At 36.2% G+C, this 13,704-nt stretch overlaps 1 protein-coding gene across 1 annotated transcript in view; it reads left to right on the forward strand.

Moving 5' to 3' along the window:
- Nucleotides 1–13,704, forward strand: part of SPIRE1 (spire type actin nucleation factor 1) — a 377,419-nt gene that overhangs the window by 279,878 nt on the left and 83,837 nt on the right. The window contains exon 7 of the mRNA XM_023724819.1: nt 12,923–13,087. Coding sequence (XP_023580587.1) covers nt 12,923–13,087 — 165 coding nt within the window. The remainder of the gene's footprint in view (nt 1–12,922; nt 13,088–13,704) is intronic.

Consider the following 13,704-nt stretch of genomic DNA (forward strand, 5'->3'; position numbering starts at 1 on the left):
CTGACAGGGATCACAGTAGAGGGTCCCAGACAGAGCTGGCGAAAAATGTAGAACAAAATTGTAACTTATAAAAAGACCAACTTACTGGCCTGACAGAGACTGGAGAAACCCTGAGAGTATGACCCCTGGACACCCTTTTAGCTCAATCATGAAGTCACTCCCTAGATTCACTTTTTGGCAAAGATTAGACATACCCATAGGACAAAATGAGTCTAAAGGGGCACACCAACCCAGGGGCAAGGACTAGAAGGCAGGAGAAGACAAGAAAGCTGGTAGTAGGGAACCCAGGGTCAAGAAGAGAGAGTACTGACATGTCATGGAGTTGTTAACCAATGTCATAAAACAATATATGTATGAACTGGTTAATGAGAAGCTTATTTGTTCAGTAAACCTTCATCTAAAGTACAATAAAAAAAAGAGAGAGAGATAGAAGTTATAAAAAGGAGCCAAATAGAAATTCTTGACCTGAAAAGTATGATAGGTGAATTTAAAAATTCACTAAAGGAAGTCAGATTTGAGCAGGCAGAAGAATGAGTCAGTGAACTTGTAGATATGTCAGTTGAAATTATCTAATCTGAGAAGAAGGGAAAAAATGAATAAAAATGAACAGATTCTAAGACACCTGTGGGACACCCTCAAGCATATCAATATAAACATATTGGGAATTCCAGAGGGAGAGGAGAGAGAGACAAGGGTATAGAGAATATGTGAAGAGCTAATGGCAGAAAATCTTCCAAATTTGATGAAAGACATGAATCTACTCATCCAAGAAATTCAGTAAATTCCAAGTAGAATAAATTCAGAGAGATCCAAATTGATCTCATTTAATTATACTCAAATTTTCAAAAGACAGCATTTTCAGAGCAACAACAGAGAAGTATCTGTCACGTACAAGGATCCTCAATAAGATTAATAGCCAATTTCTCATATGAAATCATGGAGGTCAGAAGGTAGTAGGATGACATATTGAAAATTCTGGAAGAAAAAAACCTGTCAACCAAGAATTTTACATGTGGCAAAACTGTCCTTCAAGAATTAAGGCAATAAAAAAGTAATACATGGAAAAACCTACATAAAATGCTGGCAAACTGAATACCACAAAATGTAAAACATAATAATAATATATGATCAAACTTGTTTATGGTAGGTATACAAGTTTGAGTCAACATTAAAAAAGAAATATAAGGTATAACTGTCATTATTCATACAGGATAAAATTGTCACCATTGAAACTTCTAAGAACCATAGAAAATAGAATAATAAATAACATTAGCATAAATATAAAATACAAAACCATTTTTCATTTCTACATATCAGCACAAAATAGACTCTGTTATAGCTTTTTGGTGGAAGCAGAGGACACTGATAGGGAATGTGCAGAATTCAGGTGTGCTAGATCAAGAAGGGAAGAACATTACTTTAGACTGAGCTGAGTTTATCAGCATAGTTGCCCAAAACATATTTTGGAATGAGTGTACTAGAACGAACGGCCAAGAGTGGTTCTAATCCTTTGCTTGATTAGTGGGTCAAATGTCACTAAATAGCTACCCATAGTAATGTTGGAGCAATTTATAATGTTGACTCAGCCAACCTTTCTTAACCATGTCCTTTGTGTGGAAAAAGACAAAGTTCCATCATTGAAGTCTTGAGAAATGCATCGATAAGGGTGAAATGGAGTTGGAACCAAGAATTGTTTCATGGCCTTGATAACATGGCATAGCTGTTAGACATCCACGTGGAGGTGTCAGGTAATAATACTAACAGCTAACACTGAGTACTTGGACTCGTGCGAGGCACTCTTCTAAGAGCTTCTCATTAAGATATTTGCTCTGCATGATAGGCATACGTGGAATGTATTATTATAATGTACACTTTACAGATGAAGACGCCCAGAGACTTAGGCCAGTATTTGATTATATGAGTCCGGATCCAGGAGGAGTTGAAATGGCTGAAGGTGGAACCTTGATTTAAATAATAAATAAGGTAATAGAAATGGAAGGATTAAATCTGTGGAGAGGCTGCCCGTGAGCCCAAGATTACACTACACTAGTATGGAAAGCAGAATTGGGAAGTCGCGAACCCTGTAGTCACATACAGACCTCAAGGTTTTAGTAGAGCAACAAGGAAAAGGCAGAGGGCCAGAGGAGAGATGAACACATTTCCTGAGTGCCATAGGAGGCTGGGCCCTCTGTTATGTTCACATGTAGTTCCTCATTTAATCCTTAGATTGCTACAGTGGGTGAGACAGATATTATTATCCACTTTTAACGTTGCAAAAGTTTGATTTTCTCTGATTTAACAGTAATAAGTGTTTATTGAAACAAAGAAGAAACTAGAGGAATGTATACTTAAAGGGGAAACCTCATCAACTGACTACTATTATTTAGTCAGACCACTGAGGAGGTTGTTAGATGCCATTGAATCATTTTTTTGGGGAAAAAAAAAAGAATAAAGGCGAAATAGAAATATTCTGAGATAAACAAAATTTGAGTGATTTCATCTCTAGTAGACCTGCTCTACAAGAAATACTGAAACAGAAGGACACTAAACAGTAACTTGATGGCATACAAAGAAACAAAGAACAATGGTAAACATAACTACATAGGTGAATACAAAAGCTGGCGTTATGGCACTTTTGGTTTGTAACTCGTCTTTTTATTCTATATGATTCAAAAGAAAAATAAAGCAACAATTAATAAATCTGTTCAGGGTCACACAGTGTATAAAGATGTAATTTGTCACAATCAAAACATAGAGGGGGGCAAGCCATAAAAGAGCAGAGTTTTTACATAGCATTAAAACGAAGTTGGTATTAATCTAAACATCGTTATGAATTTAAAATGTTAATTGTAATCCCCAAGAATAATCTGAGAAAACAACTAAAATATACATAGAAAGGTAAAGGAGAAAAAATAAAAATAGTACCCTACAAAAAATTAACTGTTTTTGTTGTTAGCTGCCATTTTGTTGGGTCTGATTCATTGCGAACTTACGTACAACAGAATGAAACACTGCCCAGTCCTCTGCCATCCTCATAATTGTTGTTATGGTTGAGCCCATTGTTGCAGCCACGATGTCAGTCCATCTCGTTCAGGGTCTTCCTCTTTTTTGCTGGCCGTCTGCTTTACCAAGCATGATGTCCTTCTCCAGGGACTGGTCGCTCCTGATAACTTGTCCAAAGTATGTGAGACAAAGTCTCACCATCCTTGCTTCTGAGGAGCATTCTGGCTGTACTTCTTCCAAGACAGTTTTGTTCATTCTTCTGGCAATCCATGGTATATTCAATATTCTTTACCAACACCATAATTCAAAAGCATCGGTTGTTGTTCTATCTTCCTTATTTGTTGTCCAGCTTTAGCACGCATATGAGGCAATTGAAAATATCATGGCTTAGGTCAAATGCACCTTAGTCCTCAAAGTGACATCTTTGCTTTTCAGCATTTTAAAGAAGTCTTTCGTAGCATGTTTGCCCAGTGCAGTACATCGTCTGATTTCTTGACTGCTGTCTCCACGGGCATTGATTGTGAATCCAAGTAAAATGAAATCTTTGACAACTTCAGTATTTTCTCCATTTATCATGATGTTGCTTATTGGCCCAGTAGTGAGGATTTCTGTTTTCTTTATGTTGAGGTGTAATCCATACTGAAGGCTATAGTTTTTGATCTCCATCAGTAAGTGCTTCAAGTCTTCTTCACTTTCGGCAAGCAACGTTGTACCATCTGTATATCGCAGGTTGTTAATGATTCTTCCACCAATCCTGATGCCACAATCTTCATATAGTCCAGCATCTTGGATTATTTGCTCAGCATATAGACTCAGTAAGTATGGTGAAAGTATACCACCAGACGCACACCTTTCTTGATTTTAAACCATGGCATGTCCCCTTTCTTCTGTATGAACGACTGCCTCTTGGTCTATGTACAGGTTCCTCATGAGCAGAATTAAGTGTTCCTTGAATCCTCATTCTCTGCAATGCTGTTCATAATTTGTTATGACCCACACTGTCAAATGCCTTTGTATTTTACTACTGAAAAAGGCAATAATAAATGGAGGAATTGAAGAACAAAAAGCATATTATATATACAGAAAAAAAATAGATAAATGGCAGAAGTAAGTCCTTTGTTGTCAGTAATTACTTTAAATGTAAATGGACTAATCTATTGTATTAAAAGGCAGAAATTGGCCAATTGAATTAAAAAAAATAATGAAACATGATCTACCTATTTGCAGTATACAAGTCTCTGGATACTTTAGATGCTAAGGCACAAAGAGGTTGAAAAGTAAAAAGATGGAAAAAGATACTTCATGAAAATAGTAACCAAAAGAGAGCTGAATGGCTATATTATTATCAGAAAAAAATAGATTTTAAGTCAAGAAAGTTTATGAGACAAAGAATGACATTATATATTGATAAAAGGTTCAGTCCATCAAGAATATATAATAGTTGAAAACATGTACACAGCTAACAACAGAACCCTAAAATATAGGAAGCAAAAATTGACAGCATTGAAGGGAGAAATAGACAGTTCTGCAGTATTAGTTGGAGACTTCAGTAAGCACTTTCAATAATGAATAGAACAACCAGAAGATCAGTAAAGAAATAAACGTGAACAATACTGTTATGGATTGAATTGTGTCCCCCAAATCATGGCTAATCCATGATTCCCAGTATTGTGTGATTGTCTACCATTTTGTCATTTTCCTATGTGTTGTAAATTCTACCTCTATGATGTTGATGAGGTCAGATTAGGGGCAGTTATATTAATGAGGCAGGACTTAATCTACAAGATTAGATTTTGTCTTAGTTCAGTTTTTTTTTTTCACATTTTGATTTTTTTTTTTATTGTACTTTAGCTGAAGGTTTACAGAACAAGTACTTTCTCATTAAACAGTCAGTGCACATATTGTTTTATGACAATGGTTAACAACCCCATGACATGTCAACACTCTCCCTTCTCAACTTTGGAGGACCTTTGTTTTTGGTGAAAATATACATAGCCAAAGATACACCATTTCAAAAATTTCTACATGTACAATTCAGTGACGTCGATTACGTTCTTCCAGTTGTGCTGCTATTCTCACTTTAGATGAAGGTTTACAGAACAAAATAGTTTTTTCTACCCTATGACAATGGTTAAGAACACCACTACATGTCAACACTGTCCTTACTCAACCTTGGGTTCCCTATCACCAGCTTTCCTGTCCCCTTCTGCGTTCGAGTCGTTGTCCCTGGACTGCTGTGCCTCCTTGGTCCCGTTTTGTTTTATGAAGCTGTCCAACCCCCGGCTGAACGGTGAACCTCGGGAGTGACTTCACCACTGAGCTGAAAGGGTGTTTGGGGAGTTCAGTTTCTTTTGAGATATAAAAGAGAAAAGCCAGCAGAGAGACACAGGGACCTCATACCACCAAGAAACAAGAGCTAGGAGAATAAAGCGTCCTTTGGACCCAGGGTCCCTGTGCTGAGAAGCTCTTTGATTGGGAAAGATTGATAACAAGGACTTTCTCCAAGAGCCAACAGAGAGAGAAAGCCTTTCCCTGGTACTGGCACTCTTAATTCGGACTTCTAGCCTACTAGACTGAGAGACAGTAAATTTGCTAAAGCTATCCACTGGTGGTATTTCTGTTATAACAGCACTAAATAAGTAAGACAAACACTATAAACCAGTTAGACCTAATAGACTTACAACAGAACATTCTACCCAGCATCAGACCAATACTCATTCTTCTCAAGTACACATGGAACATTTCCAAGGACAGACCCTATGTTAGGCCACAAAACAAGTCTCAATAAATTTAAAGATTCAAATCATACAAAGTATCTTCTCCAACAACTACAATGGACTAATACTAAAAATCAGTAACAGAAGGAAAACAAATATATGGAAATTAAACAATACTGTCTTAAATAGCCAATGGGTCAAGTTAGAAATCACAAGTGATATAAGGAGATACTTTGAGACAAATGAAAATAAAAACACAACATACAAAAACTTACTGGAGGCAGTGAAAGCAGTTCTCAGAAGGAAATTCCAACTGTAAATCCCTACATTAAAAAATAAGAAAGATCTCTAAACAATAACCTAACTAGAACTTCATTAACCTTATGGAACTACAAAAAGAAGAGCAGAAAGAGGGAACTAATACAGTAGAACAGAGGTAAGCAAAACAGAGAATAGAAAAACCATAGAGAAAATCAACAAGACCAAAAGTTGGTTCTTTGAAAAAAATCAATAAAAATAACAAACTTTTAGCTGGATTGACAAAGAAAGAACACTATAAGTATTATAATCAAATATAATAAGGGGTATTACTACCATTTTATAGAAATTGAAAGAATACTGTCAACAACTTACACCAACAAATTAGACAATCTAGATGAAATGGACAAATTCTTATTAACACACAGTCTACCAAAAGTGACTCAAGAAGATACAGAAAATGGAGAGAACTATAATAAGAGATTTAATCAGTAATCAAAACCTCCCAACCAAGAAAACCCCAGAACCAGATGGCTTCACTAATAAATTCTATCAAGAAGAATTTATACCAATCCTTCTTAAACTCTTCTAGAAAATAAAGAGGAGGGAACACTTCCTAACTCATTTCACGATACCAGAATTACCCAGATACCAAAGCCAGACAAAGACACTACAAGAAGAAAACTACATATCAATATCCCATATGAATATACATACAAAAATCCTCAAAAAAATACTAGAAAACAAAATTCAGCAAAACATTACAAAGGATTATATAACATGACCAGGTGAGATTTATACCAGGAATGCAAGAGTGTCTCAACATATGAAAATCAATCAGTGTAATACACAATGTTATAGAATAAAGGGGAGAGGGAACCACATGATCATCTCAGTTAATGGGGAAAAAAAATCCCTTGACAGAATCCAAAACCTTTCATGATAAAAACACAAAGCAAACTAGGAATAGAACAGAACTTCCTCAACAGGACAAAAGCCATATTTGAAAAACCCACAGCTAACATCGTACTCAATGGTGAAAGACTGAAAGCTTTCCCCTTAAGATCAGAAACAATACAAGGGTGTCCACTTTTTCCACTTCTGTTCAACATAGTACTGCAAGTTCTAGCACGCAGAAAACAAGAAATAGAAGGTATCCATATTGGAAAGGAATGAGTAAAACTATCTCTATTCACAGATTCTAAAACTAAAGAATTCACAAGGTGACTGGGTAGTGCAAATGGTTAATTGCTTGACTACTAGATGAAAGGCTGGCAGTTTCAACCCACCTAGAGGTACCTTGGAAGACAGAGCTGACATCTGCTTCCAAAGAGTCACATCCTTGAAAAGCCTATGGAGCAGTTCTGCTCTGCACACATGGGCTTGCCATGAGTCAAAATAGACTTGATAGCAACTAAGAATAGCAACAAAGAATTCGCCAGAAAAACTGTTAGAACTAATAAATGAATTCAGCAAAGTTGCAAAAATCAGTTGTAGGTCTATACACTAGCAGTGAACAATCCAAAAGGCAGATTAAGAAAACAGTTTCATTTACAGCAGCTTGAAAAAGAATAAAATTCTTACGAGTAAATTTAATGAAGAAAGCATAAGACTGGTACACTGAAAACTACAAAATATTGTTGAAAGAAATTAAAGAAGACCTACATAATGGAAAGAGATCTCGTGTTCATGGATTGGAAGACTTAATGTTATGTAAGTGACAATACTACCCAAAGATATCTATAAATTCAATGCAATCCCTATCAAAATCATAATGGCCTTTTTTTGGAAAATCAAAAAGGCCATCTTCAAATTCATATAGAATTACAAGGGGCCCCGAAAGGCCAAAATAGCCTTGAAAAAGAAGAATAAAACACAGAACTGGAACACGTTACTAAAACAACTTAAAGAAGTCCTAAATAAATGGAACGATATTCTACATTCATGGATTGGAAGGCATAATATTACTAAGATGTCAGTAGTACCCAAGGCAATCTATAAATTCAGTTCAATCCCCATCAAAATTCAAATAGCTTTTTTTGAAGAAATGAAAAGCCAGTTCCTCAAATTTATATGGAACAGCAAGGGGCCCTGAATATGCAAAGCAATCTTGAAAAAGAAAAATAAGAGGACTCAAACTTCTAATTTCAAAGCATACTATAAAGCTACAGTAACCAAGATGGTCTGTTACTGACACAATGATAGACCACTGAAATATAATTGAGAGTGCCAAAATAAACCAATATTCTGTGGTCAGCTGATTTTCGACAAGGGTGCAAAAATGGGGAAAGAAGAGTGTGTTTAATAAATGGTGCTGGGAAAACTGGATTTCCAAATACAAAAGAATGAAGCTGAACCCATGCCTCACATCATATATGAAAAGTATTTCAAAATGGATGAAAGACCTAAATGTGAGATCTAAAACCATAAAATTCTTAGAAAACATAGGGGTATTGCTTTGGGACCCAGTGTTTAACATTGAATTCTTAGATGCAACAGCAAAGGCACAAGCAGCAAAAGGCAAAATAGATAAATGGGCTCTCATCAAAATTAAAGACTTTTGTTTATCAAAGAACTTTTTATCAACGAAAAAAAGTGAAGAGACAGCCTATAGATTGGGAGAGAATGTTTTGGGAACCATGTATCTGATAAAAGAGTTTAATATCCAGAATATATAGTGAATTCCTTCAACTCAACAACAAACAGCCCAGTTGAAAAATGGACAAAGTACTTGAATAGACATTTCACCAAAGAGGTTGTTTAAATGAACAACAAACATCATTAGTCATTAGGGAAAAGCAAATCAAAACTACAGTGAGATACCACCTCATCCCCACTAGAACAGCTGTGATCAACAAAACAGAAAATAGCAGGTGTTGGTGAGAATGTGGAGAAATAGAAACCTTCGTTCATTTGCTGGTGGTTATGCAAAATGGTATAGCCATTGTGGGAAACAGTTTGGCAGTTCCTCAAAACATTAAACATAAAATTATCATAAGATGCAGTCGGTTTGCAGTCAGCTGCTGAACTAAAGATTGGAGGTGTGAACCCACCTATCAGTGCCATGGAATTATCATATGACCCAGCAATTCCATTATTGTATGTACCCCAAACACTTGAAAGCAGAGACTCAAACAGATACCTACTGTGATACCTAACATTTAAAAAAACGAGGGAAGATAATAAGTTTTTGGGGAGGATGTGGAAAAATTGAAAGCCTCATCAGTTGCTGGTGGGTACTTAAAATGGTACAGCTGCTGTGGAAAACAGTTTGGTGGTTCCTCAAAAAGTTAAACAGAACTATCATATGACCCAGCAATTACTCTCCTAAGTATATACACAGAAGAATTGAAAGCAGGAACACAAACGGAAACCTGTACCCCAGTGTCCATTGCAGCGCTATTCACAATAGCCAAAATCTAGAAACAACCTAAATGTTCATCAGTAGATGAATGAAAATGTGGTATATGCATACAAAAAAAATCAAACCTGATGAGTCGCTATATGCGTACAATGGAATATTATTCAGCCATAGACAAGAATGAAGTTCTGATACATGCTACAGTGTGGTTGAACCTTGAAAACATTACGCTAAGTGAAGGAAGTCAGACATAAAAACTCACATACTGTATGATACCACTTAAGTGATTTATCCAGAATAGGTAAATCCATAGAGACAGAAAGCAGATCAATAGTCGTCAGGGGCTGGGGGCGAGGGGAGATGAGAGTGACCGCTGATGAGTAGTAGTCCCTGGGAGTGGCACAAAGGGTTGAGCATCAGACTACTAACTGAAAGGTTGGCAGTTCAAACCCACCCTGAGGCACTTTGGAAGGCAGGCTTCGCGATCTACTTCTGAAAGGTCACAGCCTTGAAAACCCTATGGACTGGTTCTGCTCTGCACATGTGGGGTTGCCATGAGTCCGAATCAACTGGGCAGCAGTTAACAACAACAACAGCTAATGTGTATGGCATCTCTTTTGGGGTTGATGAAAATATTCTGGAACTAGATAGAGGTGGTGATTGCACAACATTTTGAATCTACTAAAGGCCACTGAGCTGTACACGTTAAAATGGTTAAAATACAAGTTTTTATGTTATATATTTACAAAAAAAAAAGATTAATATTTCTAATTATATTAATACTATAGCATACTCTTTTTGTTTGTTTTTATAAGTCAAAGTCCTATTTCCAGGATAAGGTATGAAAAAAATAGTGTGGTACATTTCTTTATCCAATAAACAGTTACTTGCTTAGGGTCCGGGAATAATACTGTGTCTCTTTTTCATAAAATTCACCTTCTAGAACAGAAGACAGATTTATAAAACAGAAAATTAGATTTTATTCCTTTGACATACTCTGAGCATCTACTATTTTCCAATCACAATACTAGGTCCTAGTGACACCAAGAGGAATGAGACACACACCTTGCCTTCATATATAACTTAGGGTTGAGTAAGCACGATAGACTTGGAAACAGTGAATGCCATGACGTGTTAAAGGTGCTAGATGAGGTATTGTATAGATATCAGTGGCAAGGCAAATTTTAGGAATCTGGTTTTTCATGTTTAGGATATTGGCTAAATGATGACATTATGAAATGAGGGAATACAGAAATAGATGCAGATTTACGAGGATGTAAATAGGTTGCTTTTGACCATATTAGGTTTGTTTCCTATATTCTTTTCAGTAGTTTTATTGAGGTATAATTGCCATACATAAACTACACTTTTTTAAAGTGTACGATTTGATAAGTTCATACACACACAAAGGATCCCTGATGGTGCAGTGGTTAAAGCACTCAGCTGCCAACCGAAAGGTTGGCAGTTCAAACCCACCAACCACTCCACAGGAGAAAGATGTGGCAGCCTGCTTCCATAAAGATTTACAGCCTTGGAAACCCTATGAGGCAATTCTACTCTGTCCTATACGGTCGCTATGAGTCAGAATCAACAGCAGTGAGTTTGATTTTATTGGAGGTACACACATCCATGAAACCGTCACCACAATCAAAATAATGAGCCCATCCACACCCCCAGAAGTTTTTTTTATACCCCCTTTTATCCCTACTTCTTTCCTCCTCCCCAGTTCCCTGACAACTATTGATCTGGTTTCTGACACTATAGATTAGTTTGCATTCTCTAGAATTTTATATAAATGTAATCATATAATATGTACTGGTTTTTGTTTTTCTTATTTTCTGTTTCTTTCACTCAGCATAATTATTTTGAGATTTCATCTATGTTCTTGCTTGAATCAATAGTTCATTTCTTTTTATTACTAAGGAGTATTCCATTGTATGGATGTACCACAGTTTATTCACCTTTTGGTGAATAAGTACAGAGAAGAGACAATATTTTAAAAGATGAGATAATATTTGAGCTGAGTCTTAAAAGAATGAGTAGAAGAAGTAGAGAAATGGGGATAAAAACAATCCCAAGAGAAAAATCTACATGTTTTAGGGAAATGGGAACATTTTTAATGGCAGAATTTAAGAATCTTTTAAAATACGAATATTTTAGACGGTGTTCTAATGGATATATCACAATATTAGGTACCTCATATCTGTTTTGGAACAAGAAATGATATACATTTTTTAAAAATCACAAATTGTAAAAGCTGATAACAGGGAACCCAAGGTCAAGAAGGGGAAAATGTTGACACATCATGGGGTTGACAACCAATGTCACAAAACAATATGTGTATTCATTGTTTAATAAGAAGCTAATTTACTCTGTAAACCTTCATCTAAAACACAATAAAAAAAATAGTTGAAATTAAAAACAAATTGCAAATTGCTATTGACAATATTTGTGAAAAATTTCATCAGAGGTGTATGTTATATGTACAAGACTCTTATGAAACATGTCACTTGATTTTGTAGTAAACAGATTTAAGTAGCTGTTTGTTAATTTTAATAAACTACAATATTTTCAGTTAAATATTTTGATTTACTTTTCACTAAAGTAAATACTTCAATCTATAGGCAGGAGGAAAACAGTTATGATAATAACATACACTTATTTAGTATGTTTTATAAGTACTTCCATATATATCTCATTTTATTCTCAGAACTCTTGAAGGTAGGTAAGGCAACTTGCTGTTATTTGTAGATAAGAAAACTGAGATTAAATAATTTGTTCAAAGATAAATAGCAACATAAAAATTGGCATATTTTGAGCTTTTCCTATATACAGAGAAGTATACATCATTTCTGATCTTTCAACAAGTTACAAAGTACCATTTTCTTTTATGCAAGGGTTTAAGCAGCTTGCTGGATGTCAGGTAACTAGTGCGTGGTTATATCAGTTAACTATGGCCACAGAAATGCTGGGTAGCAACTACAAACCCACAAAGGCGTACAACAGCAAGCATTTATTTCACTCATGAGTCTGTGGATCAGTTGGGTAGCTCTGCTCTACATGTCTCTTGTCATTATCCTGGGAACTGCAGGCCAATCCAGGCATGTTCTTCCAGTGGCGGTAACAGAGGCACAAGAGAGCAAACCTATTTGTACATTGTTTTAGAAACTTTTGTCATGCCACACCTACTGCTATTCCAGTGGCCAAGCAAACCATAGAGCTAAACGCAAAGTCCAGGCGTCAGAAATGTATTCCTCCTCTTTAGTGAGCAAAGTAACACAGCAGGGAGTAGTCACGGGGGCGGGGTGGTGGTGGTGGTGAAGAATAGGGCCATTAATGAAATCTCCCACAGTATGAGAGCTAGAATCTAAACTCAGGTCCCTCAGCTTGTAGAACCTGTGGGTTCTTAACTGCCTTCCTAGCCACCTTTTGGTATCCTAAAATCTAATTTTTGAAATTCTTTTTGTTTGGCTTACTCATTGTTTTGTAGTCCAAGCACTTCATTTATTCTATATGACTATGGCTATTTAGAGGAAACTAGTAAATTTATTCATTGATGTCTCTCCCGCCTTGGTTCTTTCAGGCTCGATTCTGGGTACAGGTGATGAGGGATTTGCGGAATGGTGTAAAACTGAAGAAGGTCCAAGAGCGGCAGTACAATCCTTTGCCCATTGAATATCAGCTCACCCCTTATGAAATGCTAATGGATGACATTCGGTCCAAAAGATACACTTTGCGAAAGGTGATGGTAGGTAACAAGGAAATCTTTATTATTTTTGTTGTTGTTGTTGTTGTTATTTGTTATTCCATTTACTGCAGTTGGTTTTAAAATCATCTTTCAGGAACATATCTACCATAGACTGTTTAGGATGACTTTGACGTTGTTGTTGAGAATATACACAGTAGAAAATACACCAGTTTAACAACTTCTGCATGTACAATTCAGTGACATGGATTACATTCTTTAAGTTGTGCAACCATTCTCACCCTTCTTTTCCAAATTGTTTCTCTTCCCATTAACATATATTCACCGCCCCCCTAAGTTTGAGTTGCTATTGTCAGTTTGACCCCACATAGACAGTTGTTAAAAGAGCACAAAGCTCAAAGCAGATACTCTTTACTAATTAGGTTAAACTATTGTTTGGTTTAAAGAAGACGTCAGGGAATATTTTTGGTTTAAGGTTTAAAGATTATCTCAGGGCAATAGCTTCGGAGGTTCATCCAGCCTCCATGGCTCCAGAAAGTCTAGATTCTGTGAAAGTTTGAAATTCTGTTCTGCGTTTTCCCCCTTTTAATCAGGATTCTTCTATATACTCTTTCATCAAAATATTCAGTAATGGGAAGGAGAGGACAAAATGGCAGTTC

The sequence above is a fragment of the Trichechus manatus genome, unplaced genomic scaffold, assembly GCF_000243295.1.
Source record: "Trichechus manatus latirostris isolate Lorelei unplaced genomic scaffold, TriManLat1.0 scaffold00262, whole genome shotgun sequence".
NCBI lineage: Eukaryota > Metazoa > Chordata > Mammalia > Sirenia > Trichechidae > Trichechus > Trichechus manatus.